Source organism: Typopeltis vanoorti, chromosome 21, assembly GCF_054136105.1.
Source record: "Typopeltis vanoorti isolate ZY-2024b chromosome 21, IOZ_Tvanoo_1.0, whole genome shotgun sequence".
In the NCBI taxonomy this organism is placed as follows: domain Eukaryota; kingdom Metazoa; phylum Arthropoda; class Arachnida; order Uropygi; family Thelyphonidae; genus Typopeltis; species Typopeltis vanoorti.
The window spans coordinates 12,829,446-12,842,319 of NC_143569.1; the positions used below are offsets into that span (position 1 = coordinate 12,829,446).

At 37.4% G+C, this 12,874-nt stretch overlaps 1 protein-coding gene across 3 annotated transcripts in view; it reads left to right on the top strand.

Annotated features, from left to right (window-relative positions):
* Positions 1–12,874, top strand: part of LOC150094627 (pyrroline-5-carboxylate reductase 3-like) — a 222,005-nt gene that overhangs the window by 56,645 nt on the left and 152,486 nt on the right. For 2 of the 3 annotated variants that reach the window (XR_016550124.1, XM_090411091.1), the window contains exon 3: positions 1,363–1,548. The exons of the other annotated variant lie outside the window; for it this stretch is intronic. Coding sequence is in view for 1 of the 2 variants with exons in the window: in XM_090411091.1 (XP_090267217.1) it covers positions 1,363–1,548 (186 nt within the window). In the remaining variant the exon portion in view is untranslated. The remainder of the gene's footprint in view (positions 1–1,362; positions 1,549–12,874) is intronic. 3 annotated transcript variants of the gene reach the window in all.

The window sequence follows — 12,874 nt, forward strand, 5'->3', positions numbered from 1 at the left end:
CGCTGAATTGACTCGGATGAGATGATTTTGGCTGTTCAATAATCACTTTCCAGACTAGGTAAAAATAAATATAAAAAAAACTACAAAAAAACAACATAATCTTCGTCATTTAGAGGGTAGAATTGGAATAGTTCTTGTTACTTTCACTACCGCTATTGGTATAATAAATTTAGTTTAATCCTTTATCCAAGTGTCAGCAGACAAAATTTGCGCCTGAAAATATCTTCAGGACTGAGGTAAGATAGTACAACACTGGGCAACTTGCAGCAAAGGTGGATCAAACTCTCAACTCCTTGTCTCAGTATCTCCCATAATGCACAGCACATATCCTTGCAGACATGTATACTGCTATGCATTAAGGGAGGGACCACTACCCATACCGGTTTCGACCTTTATTGAGGTCTCGTCAGTGGGAGCCAGGCCCAGAGTGGAGATACTAAGACAGAAGCAATAGGAGAGGTCATCCTTACCTAGAGGAGTTGCCAAAAGGTGTACCACCTTATTATTAAATTTCTCTGGATTTAGAGAAAGATGTTGAAAGTTTATTTTCACTTGGTTAGACTATAATTGATTTAGTTTAATCCTTTATCCAAGTGTGAGCAAACAAAGTTTGCACCTGAAAATATCTTCAGGACAGAGGTAAGGTAGTACAACACTGGGAAACTCGCAGCAAACTTGGATCAAGCTCTCAACTCCTTTGCTGTGAGTTGCCCGGTGTTGTACTACCTTGCCTCAGTCCTGAAGATATTTTCAGGCGCAAACTTTGTTTGCTCACACTTGTTTAAAGGATTAAACTAAATTTATTATAGTCTAACCAAGTGAAAAATAAACTTTCAACATCTTTCTCTAAATCCTGAGTAATTTAATAATAAGATGGCGCACCTTTTGGCAACTCCTATAGGTAAGGATGACCTCTCCTATTGCTTCTGTCTTAGTATCTCCACTCTGGGCCTGGCTCCCACTGACAAGGAGATGTTCTGTGCATTACGGGAGATACTGAGACCAGGAGTTGAGCGCTTGATCCACCTTTGCTGCGAGTTGCCCGGTGTCGTACTACCTTACCTCAGTCCTGAAGATATTTTCAGCTGCAAACTTGGTTTGCTCACACTTGGATAAAGGAATAAACTAAATTTATTATAGTCTAACCAAGTGAAAAATAAACTTTCAACTACCACTATTGGTGCTTTCATTACCAGAATATGTTCATAATAAAAGAATGATAGAGAATCTTTGCTGTAGTTTTACTAAATTTAAATTTGTTACTGTTTATTGCAATTGTTAAGTCATATGTCTGCAACATTACTTTTACTGATTTTTACTCCATTCGAAGTGTATACTTTTTTCTTTTTGATTTTTTTTCAGAAACTAAGTTGTCATTGTACTCATTATAACAAGGAGGTTGTGCAGCAGTCTGATGTTGTGTTTTTGTGTGTGAAACCTTACAAGATTTCTGAAGTTCTTGGTGATCTGAATTATGAAGAACCATGGAAAAACAGTCAAGTAATTGTGTCAGTTGCTGCTGGAATTACATTAAAGTTTTTAGAATCAGTGAGTACATATATATTGGTTTAGAGGGACAGAAGTACATAATTATAGAAAATGATTCCTCCAGCAAATACATTAATTTTATTTGTACCACAAGTGTGTCAGAAAATCTTCAAATATACAGTTGACCCTTGAACAACGCAGGGATTAGGGGTGCCGACCCCCCCCCCCCCCACATACACAGTTGAAAACACGCATTTAACTTTTAACTCCCCCAAAAACTTAACTACTAATCGTCTACTTTTGACTGGAAGTCTTACCGATGATATAAACAGTCAATTAACATATATTTTGCATGTTATATATATATTATATACTGTAATTTTACAATGAAGTAAGCTAAAGAAAAGAAAATGTTATTAAGAAAATCACAAGGAAGAGAAAATACGCTTACAGTACTGTACTTTTTCCTTTAAGGTGATCAGCATTCATATTTATGAATTTAGGGACACAAAACACACATGTTGAAAAGATTATTTTGCTGGTTAATAATAAAATAATAACTTGACGTTTCGACCCCTGTATTGAGGTCATCATCAGAAGGATACATGTGTATAAGAACCAAGCTACATGCTGTTACACTCTATACAGGTAAATTACATCTACGTTGTTAACTAATCTTTTTTCTTAGCCTGCCCGCTAGTGATAAAAAAAAAAAAAAAAGATATTAGCAATAAAAACTACAATAAAGTCTGCTAAAGTCCTCACGTACTAGGATTTTTCTGGAATGATACAGTTCACATTGTTATATTACGATTATCTTCTGGATTTGTACAGTACAGGTTGCTATCGAATGTTCAGGAAAAAAAAAAACAAACAAACAAAAAAAAAACACTTCACCAAGTCTTCTTGTATTGAGATTTTTCTTTGTGGTTGCTATGAAGGTTGCAGATGGATCCTCCACATTCTTGGAATGGTTAGACCATCATTTTTATTCAGATTCAGATCATGTTTGAGCATTTAACATGCTTCCTTGAATTTTTGCGTGAACCAGGTTTTGGTGCAGTGTAGGGACTTGGAACCTTTCCAATCAATTCTGTGGTATGTTTGGAGTGCGTGGTCAGAAAGGCCGGTTTTTCCAAAATGGAGGTATTTTATGTGTCGTTTGTGTTCATCCTTCCTGATTGGGATAGTTCGCCCTGTTTCCCCTATGTATGATATGTTACATGTGCATTGTATTTTGTAAAACCCTGGGTTGGCTAGGTGTGGCAGAGGATCTTTGGAAGAACTGAGTAGATGTCTTAATTTAGAGGGCAGGCTAAAAAAAAAAGATTAGTTAACAACGTAGATGTAATTTATCTGTATAGAGTGCAACAGCATGTAGCTTGGTACTTATACACATGTATCCTTCTGATGATGACCTCAATACAGGGGTCGAAACGTCAAGTTATTATTTTATTATTAATCAGTAAAATAATCTTTTTAACACATGTGTTTTGTGTCCCTAAATTCATAAATATGAGTACTGCACTTTATTTATCAGTACTGTAAGTTTATGTCGCCGGTTTACAAGATGATTCGTCTGTCTGTCAGTACCTACATCAATATTGTCTTATATGATACAAAATACTGTAGACATTATATGTATTACTAACACTGGCCATCAAAAATGAAAAGATAATGTGAAAAAGAAATTCATCTTTATTTACAGGTGTATCGATTCATGCATTGATAATGAAGCAGCAGCAATATTATACACTAATGAATGAATCGTTATAAAATTTTTATTTTATGCTAATTATTTAATTAAATTAATAACAGTTAGTTTTATGCATTTATGATTTAATGATTTTTACCTTTGTTTACATTTCTCTCAACTGTGAATGGTGCCTTGTTCGGTCTACCAAGGGTCAACTGTATATGTTTTCCTGAAGATGATCTCAATACAAAAGTTGAAACATCGAGTGTTATTTTCATCATTTGAAGAAAAATTATTACTCTAGCATATGTTTGTCTCCATAAATTCTTCACAATGAATACTGACCACCATGTAACCTTAAAAGTAAAAATTTGGAGATGTTTGTTTATTACTGTGTTAAAGACTATGTTCTCAATTCCCACGAGACTGGCTGGAGAGTGGCAGAACAGAAGCATTCTAACTTGTGTTCATTTCTTTATAATCTTGTAGCCTAGCCTCATGTATTCAGTCTGATGATGTGATAAGATATTTACCACAATCTGAGAAGTTTGTGGTAAATTCATTGTTTTTACCTTATGTAATTTATGTGTGTAATCATATAATGAGTTGTGTTTGTGTTTTGTTATTATTCATTCATTATTATTCACGGTTCTTTGAAAAAGATATTTTTCATTGACATTTTTTGTTAATATTTTCATGTTTTTTTTTTTTTTTTTTTTTTTAATCAAAGTGTAATTCACATTTTAGTAATATGGAAAGGTCACAAGAGCATTTTAGTTACATATTCCTTATTGGAACACTGTCTTTGGGGAGCAAAAAAAAAATTCTTCCCATTGCTTGTTGATCATGAAATTCTCCTATCACAACTTTTTTGGTCTCAGATAACTCTGGTAAGTAGACACTCACTGTTTTGGCAAGAAAGATTTTCATTTTTAATGGAAGAAAGAATGAAGAATTGTTTCAATTCATTTCATAATTGTAGTTCCAAAGGAACATCCTTATCAAAATCAGCATCACTGTGTCTGTATGTTTATATAACCAGGTGCTGGCCTGGTTGGGCGAGTGGTTAGCGTATCCACTCTCCAGCCAAAAGGCTGTGGGTTCAAATCCAGCTGTGGGCATGGATGTTTGTGATTGTCTGCGAAGAAAATACTAGTGGTGGTGGTGGGCGGTAGATGGCATTGGTGTAGATGATGGTGGTACTTGTTGTTAGTTGTAGTTGGTGGATTGAATGGTGGAGATGTGTAGAGTAGGTGCCCTCCCTCGATGAGTCCTTGGAGGTGTCACTAAATAATAATAATCTGCTACAAATTAGAGTATTTTAAACCAACTTTTTCAGTAACCAAAATCACTTCTTTTTGTATGGTTGCAAGCAATCAGTTTCAAGAAGTTTTGAGAGCGAGAGAGAAAGCTTTTGGATTTGTGTCATAAACATCAGGACTGGTATGTGGTCAGTATTTTAATGTTTATTTGATTTTTATGCATTCAGATGATTTTTAATTACCAATCCAGATAACTATTTTTGTTACACATACAAAGAATGTTACTGGGATTAAAAACCTGATGCGTGAAAAGAACAGAGCCAGATGCCAATACCACACAATGCAATTTCTAACAAAATCATCAAATGTCTACCACATAGAGCCATAATGCACATTATTGCTATTATTAAACTAATATTAAGATATCACTGCTTTCCTGCACAGTAGAAAGCAGAAGAGAGCAGATTCCAATGTATTCCTTTTGTGCTTGTCACGGGATTTCTCATAACCCAGTCTACAACAACAATATATATTCTTGGGAAAGAGAATTGAACTCCCTCTAACTCCTGTCTTAATTTCAAGCTTTTCTAAAAGTTCTCCATTGTGTATGATTTGTACTTTATATTTTTCATTAATTTTCATAACTATGCTGATAATTTTACATGGTATGCCATAATACGTTAATTTCCATATTACTTCTCTGTCCATGCTGTTGAAAGCATTTATAAAATGAACTAAGTTGATATAAAGATTTGACAGCCATTCTGTTGATGTTGTATTATTATTCTTAGGGTTGCTATTTGATCTATTTTTGACTTGTTGATTTTAAGTCCTGCTTCTGTTTTCCTCACCTTTTGGTCTATTTCTTTTTTATTCTTTATAATATTATTCTTGTTAGTATTTTACTCATATTTAATAATAATGCTATTCCTCTCAAATTACTGCAATCAGTTAAATCTCCTTGTTTTTCAAATTTTGATTACTAATCCAATATTTCATTCAGCTGGCCATTCTTCTTGCAGCCATATTGGTTAAGAAATGGGTAGAGTATATTCACTGTTATTTGGTATCTCACCTATACTAGCTGTTTTTCCATTTTTACTTTCTTTTAGTACTTTTCGTATCTCACTTTTTTCAAAATTTCTTTGGTGTCTATTTTTTAATATTTTTTTCTTTCCTCTCTGGTATTTGAGTTTCTTTTTCAGGTTTTTCTCTACTTATTATCTCTTTGAAGTCTTCTACCCATAAATTAAAGATACCAAGAAATTATATACTTGGTTTAATCCTTTATCCAAGTGTAAGCAAACAAAGTTTGCACCTGAAGTATTTTTCAGGATTGGGGCAACTCGTACATAGAGGCTTATGACTTCACATCACTTGCCTTAGTATCCCATAATGCAAAGCACATCTCCTTGCAGACATGTATAATGCTGTGCATTATGGGAAGGGTTACCACCCAGACCGGTTTTAATCTTTATTCAGGTCTCATCAGTGGAAGCCAGACCCAGAGGTGATACCAAAGTTCAAGTAATGCAGAGCTCATATTTTTCTATACGAGTTGCTAAAAGGTGTAATACCTTATTGTTATAATACTCTGGATTAGAGATAGATAGTTGTTGAAAGTTTTTCCACTTGGATCGAAATTGGTCTGGGTAGTGACCCTTCCCATAATGCATAGCATTATACATGTCCGCAAGGAGATGTGCTTTGCATTATGGGATACTAAGCAAGTGATTTGAAGTCCTACTGCCTTTACCACGAGTTGCCCCAGTCCTGAAAATACTTCAGGTACAAACTTTGTTTGCTTACACTTGGATGAAGGATTAACCTAAGTATACAATTTCTTGGTATCTTTAACCAAGTGGAAAAACTTTCAACAATCTTCTGCCCATCTTTCTATTTTATTTTTATTATTGTTTATGTTATTTCCTTGTTTGTTTTAATAATATATCCTCTTCTTTTCTCGCCTGTCGTTCTCATAATATTCATCGTTGTGTGATCCTTGAGTACATGGGCTGGTTGGCTGCAGCACACTGTTCCTGCCATTTGTTTTGATCTTCAGCAGTTCTATTTATTTCTCCATATCTTCTTGTTTCCGAATCTTCCCATAGTTGTTTGATGAAGTTCATTCTTGGTCTTCCCTTTGTTCTTTTACCCAGGAATTTTCCTTCTATTACTTTTTCGAGGAATTGTTTATGCCTTAGTAGGTGTCCTATCCACTTCAGTCGTCTCTTCTTTATGGTCTCCAGGATACTTCTTTCTTCACCAACTTCTTTGAGAACTTTGTCGTTGCTTCCTTTCTTTCCAACTCACTTTCATTAATTGCCTCCAGCACCATATTTCAAAGGACTCTAGGTATTTTTGATCTTGTTTAAGGAGTGTCTAGGTTTCCGACACATATAATGTGACTGGCCAGACAAAGGCTTTACTAGTGTTTTTCTTAGTTTGATGTCAATTTGCTTTAATGTGAGTATGTGATATTTATCATAAAATGCTTTCTTTGCATCTGCAATTCTTGATTTCACTTCTTTTGTGCAATATGCATCTTCTGTGATCAATTGTCTCAAGTATTGGAAGGAAGTTACTTGTTTAAGGGGGGGGGTTCACAGTATGTTACTGTGAACCCCTCCTTAAACTTAAAATGTTTTGCTATTTATTATTTTCAGCATTTTCTCCGGTCCATTAGAGCAACCTGCTATTATTACTTGGTCATCTGCAAATTTAATAATATATACTCTTTTGCCATTTATCACAATTTTGTACTCTTTGTTTAATTAAAGCTTCCGGCATCATTTTGCCTGCAACAATGTTAAAAAGGATTGGGGAGAGTAGGTATCCTTGTCTTACACCTCTCTCAATTTTAACTGGTTCTGACCAATCCTCTTGGCACAGACACACTGCAGTTTGATGCTTATACAGTTGCCAGATCAATTTTATTATTTGTTCTTCTACTCCAATCTCTCTCTCTTTACAGTGGGAACACCTATATATATATATATATATATATATATATATATATATATATATATATATAGGTGTTCTCCTTGTTCTATCCCATGTTCACTGAGATGTCTTAAGGCCAGAATTGCATCCTGGGTTCCTTGTTCTTTTCTGAAACCAAATTAGTTTTCTTCAAGATAGGTTTCAGATTTTGATTCCAGTTGATCTTTTATTATTTTTAAGAGTATTTTTGACATATGACTTACTAAGCTTATTATCCTGTAGTGGGTACATTCTCTTGATTTAGTCATTTTAGGGATGGGTACCATCAGAGAGTGTAAAAAGTCATCTGGCCATATTCATTTTCCAAAAATATCAGCGATCTGTTGGTATACCTTATCTTTTACTTGTTTACTTGCTTCCTTAATTAGTTCATTTGGCATTCCATCTATGCCGTGCCTTAGTTTTTGCAATAGTTGTGAGTGCATTGTCGAATTTGTCATGAGTAATTTGCATTGTATTATTTATGTTTATCTCTCCTTTCTGGCAATTGCAGGAGTAGTTTTCTTTACACAGTTCTTGCACATATTCTTGCCATCTTTTCTTCTTTATCTCAGGATCTGTTATTGGGTTTCCCTGTTTATCATTTAGCACAAAAGTGGTTATATTTCTGTGTTTGTTTGTAATATTCTTTATCTTTCTCTAGGTTCGACCACTTCTTCCTAGTTTCTCTATTCTATTTCCTTGCATTGTTGATTCCACCAGTTTTCTTTAGCTTCTGCATTCTCTATCTACTTCATTTTTGAGTTTTTTATATATCATTTGTCCTTCTGCTATGTTAATATTTTTCCATTTTCTTCTTTCTTCCATTTTACTTAGTATTTCAGTAGTGATCCATGGCTTTTTTGGTTCTTGTGGTTTTATTCCTATGCAGTCTTCTGCTCTATTTATTACTGTTTTGATGTCTTTCCAGAGTGTGTCAGTATCTGTAGTTCCCAGTTCTTTTGCTTGTTTAAACTTCTTTATCTTTTGTTGATGCAATATCTGATCATTGTTTCATTTCCTTTTCTTTTAAAATTTCTGCATCCCATTTCTTCTAAGCTTGGGATTTTTGTGGGGGGGTTTCCATTTTAGTTGGATTTTCATCATTACTAGTTGTAGTCAGATCCTATATCTGCTCCTGGAAAAAGCCATAGCTTTCTTAACTTGGTTCTGGTATCACTATTTTACAATGATGTAGTCAATTTGAAATATTTTTTGTTCTCCTAGACTCTTCCAAGTGTATCTTCCCCTCTTGGGAGTTTCAAACCAGGTGTTAGTGATAATAATGTTTTCTTGTTTACAGAAGTCTATTAGTTTTTGTCCTCTTTTGTTTCTTCTTCTCCAACTGAGGCATTCCAGTCTCCCATTATCACTACATTTTCTTTTGTTTTTGCCTTTCTCAATAGTTCTTTGATTTGAGCATGGATTTCTTCCACTTCATCTTCATTGTGTCCCGATGTTGGCATATAATGCTTGTATTATTACCAGATCCACTGGTTTGGCTGATTATCTTGCCATCATGCACCTTTTGCTGATTACTTCTACTTCCATTATCACTTTGGTAGCCTGTTATCCATTAAAAATGCTAGTCTGCCCTGTCCATTTTTGCACTGCCTGTATGAATTACTCTGTATTCAATTACTCTGCTTTGAAACTCCTTCATCTTTCCATCTTGTTTCACTTACTCCTATAATATTCATTCATTCATCTTCAAGGCTCACCTTTCCTAATTGGGTTGTGGGGCCAGCAGCTACAAGAGGAACTTCCGATGGTCACGATCCTCCACCAAACTCAGGTGTTCTGGTGGGACTCCCAAACGTGTCCACCTTTTGGATATAATCTATCCAGTGAGTTCCATGTGGCCTCCCACCCTCTGGCTTGGCAAAGAGGGCCTGCTGGGATAGCCTCTCTTGTGGCATTCTGACTAGGTGCCCGTACCAACGTAACTGTGATCCCTCGACACGGAGAAGCAGTGGTTGAGTATTCATGGTTTCCTGAATTGCAGAGCTTCTGATTCTGTTGAGTTTTGTCAGCCTCGCAACCCCTCGAAGGAACCTCATTTCAGCCACTTGGATTCGTGTCTGCATTCTTTCGTTCATTACCCAACTCTCATGATCATAGGTGAGGATGGGGACATACTGTATTGAAGACAACCATTTTTGCCTTCTGGCTTAACTCCGCTTCATTTTTGCCGAACGGCCAAGCTCCCGCAATATTACGCTTGCTGAGACAATCCGAGTATCTAGCTCTTCGTCTCACTTTCCATCACTCATGAATATGGACCCAAGGTATTTAAACTTCTCTACCTGCCTTAGTGGGACTCTACTCACATGCAGTGCACAGCGATGGTTGTCATGAGACCACAAATGTTTCAGTTTTGGCCACACTGATCTTCATTCCGGCTTCTGCACAAACAGCTACAAACCTATCCAGGGTCCGCTGGAGGTCATCTGTGGAAGAGCTAAGCAGAACTAGGTCATCTGCAAAAAGCGGACATCCAATGCTACATCTTCCAATTCTGACACACTCACTGCCTCGGCTGTGCCTATCAATTCAGTCCATAAATATTATGAAAAGGAGGAGTGACAGAACACACCCTTGGTGGAGGCCAACAGAGACTGTGAAAGGTTCAGACTTTGTGCTGTTTACCCTGACACAAAACTCCGGGCATTCATACAGGTATGAAGTGGATGGCAGCTAATAGTTGGCTATCCACTCCATACTCTGTGATACTTGCCAAAGCTTATCCTGAGGAACCCGGTCATATGCCTTCTCCAAGTCCACAAAGCATGTGTCGACAGTCTTGGCATATTCCCAAGATTTCTCAAAGACTTGCCTTAAAGTGAAGGCAAGTCTTTGGTCAGTTGTGCTTCTACCAGGATGAAAACCACGTTGTTCTTCCTGGAAATTTGACTCAACTATGCTCCTGCACCTTCTTTCCAAGCACCTAGCATATACTTTCCCAGGCAGGCTGAGAGAGAGATGCCATGATAGTTGCTGTAATCTCTTTCTCTGGTCTCCCTTCTTGAAGACTTGTATTATTAGTATGCCTGTCTGCCATTGCTTTGGTGCTAGCCCAGATATCCAAGCAGCCTGACACACTCGAGTCAGCCAGAGAACCCTCATCTCGATTTAAGACTTTTAGCATTTCGGGCCGAATTTCATCATCACCAGTAGCCTTGCCTGATTTTAGCGATTTTATTGCTAAATGGACCTCTTCTGCTGCGAGACCAGTCATTTCCCCTATCTGCACCTCTTGGATGCCACAACTGCTGGGCCAGGCCACCTGGGTTAAGAAGGCTCTCAAAGTATTCCCTCCATCTGTGGAGGATATCCTTCTCAGTTGTTAAAAGTGCACAATCAGAGGCCTTAATTGCTGTGCACGTTATCCTTGCTCGAAGGTGCTGGATGATCTGCCGGAATACTTTGTTTGCATTTGCATATGATGAGTCTAATCTTTCTCCAAAGGATTCCCAAGCCTTCTACTTACTGTCCCAGCAGCAGCTTTTCGTGCCTCAGCGTACTCGAAACGCATCTCACGTGACCTGACCCTAAGCCATGTTAGGTAGGCCTCCTTTTTTGCCCAGACAGCTTTCGAACCTCTTGGTTCCACTAAGGTGTCCTTTTCTCACTGCCCACCACCATGCTGAGCCGCTTTCTGCCACAGCATGAGAGTACAGAGGCAGTGACAGCTATTCTGAAAAGCTCCCACTCCTCCTCAACATCTGCAGTATGCCGGGGAATCTCTTTGAATCTGGAGGAAATGTCATCTGCAAAATTCTTCCTCACAGCCTCATTTTCCAGTGCCTCCCATTTCATGCAGTATACCTGCTTAGGGTTACCAATGTTGATGGTAGTGTCTGGTTTCTGAAGCCGTAGAGTGCAGACAGCAAGGTGGTAGTCAGTTGACAGTTATGCCCCCTCTCCTCACACGAACGTCCAGCACTGAGGAAAATAGGTCTGCTGAGACTATAAAGAAGTCAATCAGAGACCTTTGTCTGTCATCCATTCCGACATATGTATTGAAGTCATCCATTAGCAGGATTTGTCAAAAGCAGTTTTCACTTCCTCTAGGAAGGCAGAGTATTCTGACTCCAGATTAGGTGCATAAGCTTGCACCACAGCCAAGTCATGGTTTTTCATCTGGAGCCTTAACACACATACCCGTCCCCCCAATGGAATCCACTCAGCAACACAGTCTGACAGCCGGGGACTTATGGGTATCCGCACACCTGCCTGAGCATTGTCAGGCTCACACCAGAGTAATAGAGCTTCCACCCCTCATCCAGGTCGACAGTTCCAGAGCCTCTCCTCTTGCTCGAAGAAAGCCCAACTAAATCTAGTTGGTAGTTTGCTTCCTTGACTAGTTCTTTCTCCTTCCCTGTCAGAGAGAAGATGTTCCAGCCGATTCTAGGTCAAGGGACCCCGTTCCAGCCAACAGACGCCCGAAGATGCTAGATGGGTTGTTTATGCGGTGTAGAAAGTAAGTTCTGGATTTCCAGCTGCCAAGGTTCCTGATGATCTCTGCCTGCGGAAGTGCCCTCATCGATGTCAGAAAACGGTGCCCATGTGTGTAAGCAATATCAGAAGGAAGAAGATGATAATGATCTGAAGAGTCTACTGATGTAGACTAGATGACTAAATTCCAAGTAAGGTCTATTATATGTGATTTAACTAGAGGCAGAAATTGTAGCAGAGAGTGCACTAGCTGTTTTTTTAGTATTACTTCAGGACTGAAAGCAATTAGCTAACCATTGAGAAATAACTTGCTTAGTTGTGTGAAAAAGGATAGTGTTGTTACAAGGTGAAAGTTAATGTGTGTGATGTTATTTATTGTCTAAGCTTGTCTGTGGTATAGTATGTGTAGGTGTCTGTTATGTTGTATGACTTAAGACAGTGTTTCTCGACGTTTTTTGGATCATGTCCCACCTCAACGTCTGAAAGATTTTGATGCCCCCCCCCATCATAATAGTCAGCCAAGTTCTGAAAAAGTAATATAAATATGTATAAATATGTACATGTACATTTTCAAATTGCCCCACATTGAGAAACACTGACTTAAGTATAGGCACAAATATTACCTTAGCCTGTTTACTTAAAGGAGTATTGTTGAACTAGATTGGATAATTTAAGATTTAAGTTAATATTGCAGAGAAGTATAGAGTCGGGAAAAAAGATTGTGTGCTTAGTGTTAACTTTGTTGTACTCTAATTTGCATGAATAAATTTTGTTTGTCAAATAACTTGCCTGATTCCTATATACCAATGCACTTCTAATAAAAAGATTGAACCTGTGTGACCTAGGGAGATAAGTAGCCATGAGTGAAGAATAAAGTATTGATTATGATATTGATGTATGACTTAAGTATAGGCACAAATATTACCTTAGCCTGTATACTTAAAGGAGAATTGTTGAATTAGATTGATATAGTGAAAAGTGTAAGCGA